Genomic DNA, 3800 nt, shown 5'->3' on the forward strand with positions numbered 1-3800 from the left:
CCAGTTTACTATATCTCAGAAGCTATTTTTTTATTCATTTTAAGTAGGTTGTTTCTATTTTCATTTTATCCCATAGCTCTCAGAATTTTCTCCTGCACATACAATCCATGCCTGTGTGCACTCATGTGCACAAAATCTGAATTGTTTCTGTGCAGGCAGGATCAGGAGTGTAGAAAAGATGTCCTTTATCTTCTGACACCTTTCAGATGTCAGACTGCAACAGCTCTAGTCTAAGACTGCTTTTCACTGGAGTCCCTCTGGATAGGCAATTCATATTTAATGCACTGCATTACTCAAGTTTTTAGAAAACATGAAAACTGTGATAATTTTATTAAATTGTCTATTACAATATAAAGCCACATTATTCTAAATCAAAGTCTCATTTTTGATGGGAAAAGTTTAAGAGAGTAAGGGAAAAGGAAGCTGCTAATGGTGCAAGCAAGAGTGTCTGGACAATGACACTGCTTAAAAGGCACATCAAGAAAAGGCAAGCTAGGTTCCTCTCCTGATGGTTGAAATCTGTTTTATATTTTTTCTTATTTAAAGATATGCATATATGTGCATACACCTTCACAAATACATATATGCACACAAACCTTTGAGGTTTTGAGAATATAAAACTTTAATAATTAGAAATGAATTTCAAAGAAATAAGAATCATACTACCGGGGGGGTTGGTGCTGTTATTTTTTTTTGCCACATTATGATTATAATCTAATGATATGGTGATGTGATGGTACCATTTCTTAGTTTACATCATTTCGTTGTATAAATGTGAGGAAGAAGACTTCCAGGTGTATTTTATCATGCCTAAAGTAATTTTTATGGATCTTCTGTGTTCTTGCTTTTTCATAAAGACTGGTCATTATTTTAAGAAATATTAAGAGAGCTGAGGGTAAGGATGTTCTAACAACCACAATTAAAATGTATTTGACCCTAGGGTTTACATGTCAGAGCATGGTGTGCATGCAGACACACACACAGAATGACAATGACAAAAATGGCTGCACACAGCTCAAACCCAAGGCCTGGTCCTAGAACGGCTGCAGCATGCTGAGCTTATAAAAGCCTTTGCTCTGCTTTTGCATAAGCTTTACAATGCAATGCACTGCTTCCAAAATCTACACTGCTCCATCTAAATGGTCCACATATGATGACGGGAAACGTTAAGAGGTATGAGATGATTAATAACTTCCAGAAAACATTTAACAGAAGATGCCCACACAGTAGTCACCATTAAAAGTTTAACAGCTGAGGGTTGAATGTAAAGATCTTTTCAGCTGTATTGCTTATAGAAGTATGACTATCACAGTAAAGTTATTTACAGAAAAGGCAACAATAGTAAAGGTATCAATAGAGAACACAGCAGATTGTTCAGAAAGTGGATCACATTTTCAGCTAAGTCTGAAATATTTCTTGCAATGTTGTAAATTCTACCTACTAATTATCCCACAACATAAACCAGAAAGAACTTCTAAAAAGATGTTGAGAGCTTGGTCCTGAAATCCTGATTCCCCAAAATCTACCACAGAAGACTACAGGAATTTTGACTATTTACTGACTGCAGGACAAAACCCTCAGAGAACTACAAAACTTTGTTCTTTGGCTTTTAAATTACCATCCCTTTGTATATGTAATGTGAAAACAAACCAAACGATAACACTAATAACTCCCCTCTCCCCTCAAACAGTGATAAACAATTAAATGAACCAAAAAACATATCCATAAAGTGTAGCTGTTACTTCATTATAAAACTATGGTGCAAAATAGAGGTTATACTGGTCAGAATTGCAATAGCAATTGGAAATTTGCACTGAAGAAGTGACTGCAAGTATTGCTCCTCCTGAATAAAGAAAAATAAAAACTGATTAGGCACTTGTTTTCTCGTTTAATGAGGGATCATTCAGTGTGCATAAAAATGGCAAAAATACTCTGAAAGAATGTTGTGTGGCGTAACAACTGTATTGCTCAACTACAGCACAGTCCCTGGTTCAGGAGAGCAGAAGAATGTGTGGCTACTTATTACTTATTTTATGCTTAAAACCTACTGATATGAATGGGCTTGATGGATATGTTCAAGTGCTGTCCTGAACTAGGATGCTTGCTGAAATTGTAATTTTAAAAGATAATACAGTGGTGAGCTTCTTTTCCTTATACTACAAAACCCAATTTTATATAATCTAGCTCTGCTCTTCACAATATTATCCTAATACTTCCAAATAAAAAAGAAAACAGGCAAAAATAAATAGGATAACCAAAGATTACATAATAAATATGCTACTAAGTGGGAGGAAAATACATTGCAACAGAAGGCTCTGTAGTGTTGCACAATCAAGAAATCGTTCCAGGTGCTCCAAAACACAACTCCTACTGTACAACACCTGAAAAGGCTAGAAAGTAACAGATTAACTTCTATTACATTAAACATTTGAAAATATAAACAGGTTTTGCTGCCTTTGCAGAACACCATATGTATGGTCTTTCTCCAATTGTCATTGCTTGTGAAGGAAAATTCAGAGGACTGGGTTTTTGAAAACTCTCATAATCAAATTCCTTCAAACTTACAAAGTTACCAGTGTCCGTGCTGACTTGTAGTATTATTTCTGAAAGTAAAACAAACTCAGAAATTCTGTTGCCTCCGTTTCTTTGCATCCATTGCATCTAGGATAGGTTGTCTCTTTGCAGTGTACCTCTGACGAAGCTCCTCAATTTCTCGCTCCATCATAGGGTCCAAAGCCTTTAATCGCATCTGTAATTCTTCTAAACTCAGATTCTTTAACTGTGAAAACAATAAAAAAATCAACCAAACAAAAAAATTAAAAATAATTTACAACAAAAATTAAAGCCATCACCTTTCATAACCCTTTAATCTACAGTTGCTGTGCTTTTACGCACTCAGAGTGTATATATATACACATACAACTGTTAATATAAACAAAAGCCTCAGTATGCTCCACAGTAAATAATTTAACAGCCTATGAAAACACAAACACACACAGTATATTTAACTAAAAAAACAACACCTCAAACCTTGCAAATAGATTGCAAATAAATACAGAGCTGGAGTTTAACTCATTAAGCTGAAAAACGCACACCAACCGATACACAATTATATTCATGTATATAAATTATGTTGCTTAGTCAAATACTTCTTACTTAACTTCATTTTCTTATAGAAGACTGAAAAACAGACAGCAGCTGTAAGTAATAGTATGACAGATATTTAGAGGTACTTTCTGATAAGAATGACAGAGAATCTGTCTCCCTTAACAGATGGCTGCCAGAACAAGTCAAAGCAAATTGCCAACAGGGTGTTTAAATAATACATGAAATAATTTCCTGAATTATTGGGAGAGTTACCTTTGACCAAGGTCTTATCTTTCTAAAAATATTTTCTCGCAAATGTTAAACAGTTCATTACATTGTACTCATTAAGAACAATGGGTCATATAACAAGTAAATAGCTTCACTGGCTTGATGGCTGCCACAAGTAAAGGCTGGAGTCTTGTCAGGTTCCGGAGCACATCAGGCAGTACTGCCCCACCTGCTCCTGGAGGGAAGGATCTACACTGGACATACGTTCCTTTGGCTGGCCTATGTTTGGGTTGTTGGGGTTTTTTTTCCTTAATGAAGTCTAGTGTCTTTCTGCATTTTCTTTCTTGACAAAATTGCCTGTGTGCCAGGAACTCTTCACCGAGTGTGAAAAATATCAACCCATTTCAAATAGCGGAAACAATTTCATCCTAGGAAACCCATAATCTGTATTTAGTTTGCAAATATTCTGACATTGTAAACAAGCA

General features: G+C 35.4%; 1 protein-coding gene across 1 annotated transcript in view; it reads right to left on the reverse strand.

The window, feature by feature from the left end:
• Nucleotides 1-2620: 2620 nt before the first annotated feature.
• The window catches only part of STK3 (serine/threonine kinase 3), a 126287-nt gene continuing 125107 nt past the window's right edge, over nt 2621-3800 (reverse strand). The window contains exon 11 of the mRNA XM_010006520.1: nt 2621-2779. Within this exon, the coding sequence (XP_010004822.1) occupies nt 2621-2779 (159 nt within the window). The remainder of the gene's footprint in view (nt 2780-3800) is intronic.

Source organism: Chaetura pelagica, unplaced genomic scaffold, assembly GCF_000747805.2.
Source record: "Chaetura pelagica isolate M959 unplaced genomic scaffold, ChaPel_1.0 scaffold76, whole genome shotgun sequence".
Classification (NCBI taxonomy): domain Eukaryota; kingdom Metazoa; phylum Chordata; class Aves; order Apodiformes; family Apodidae; genus Chaetura; species Chaetura pelagica.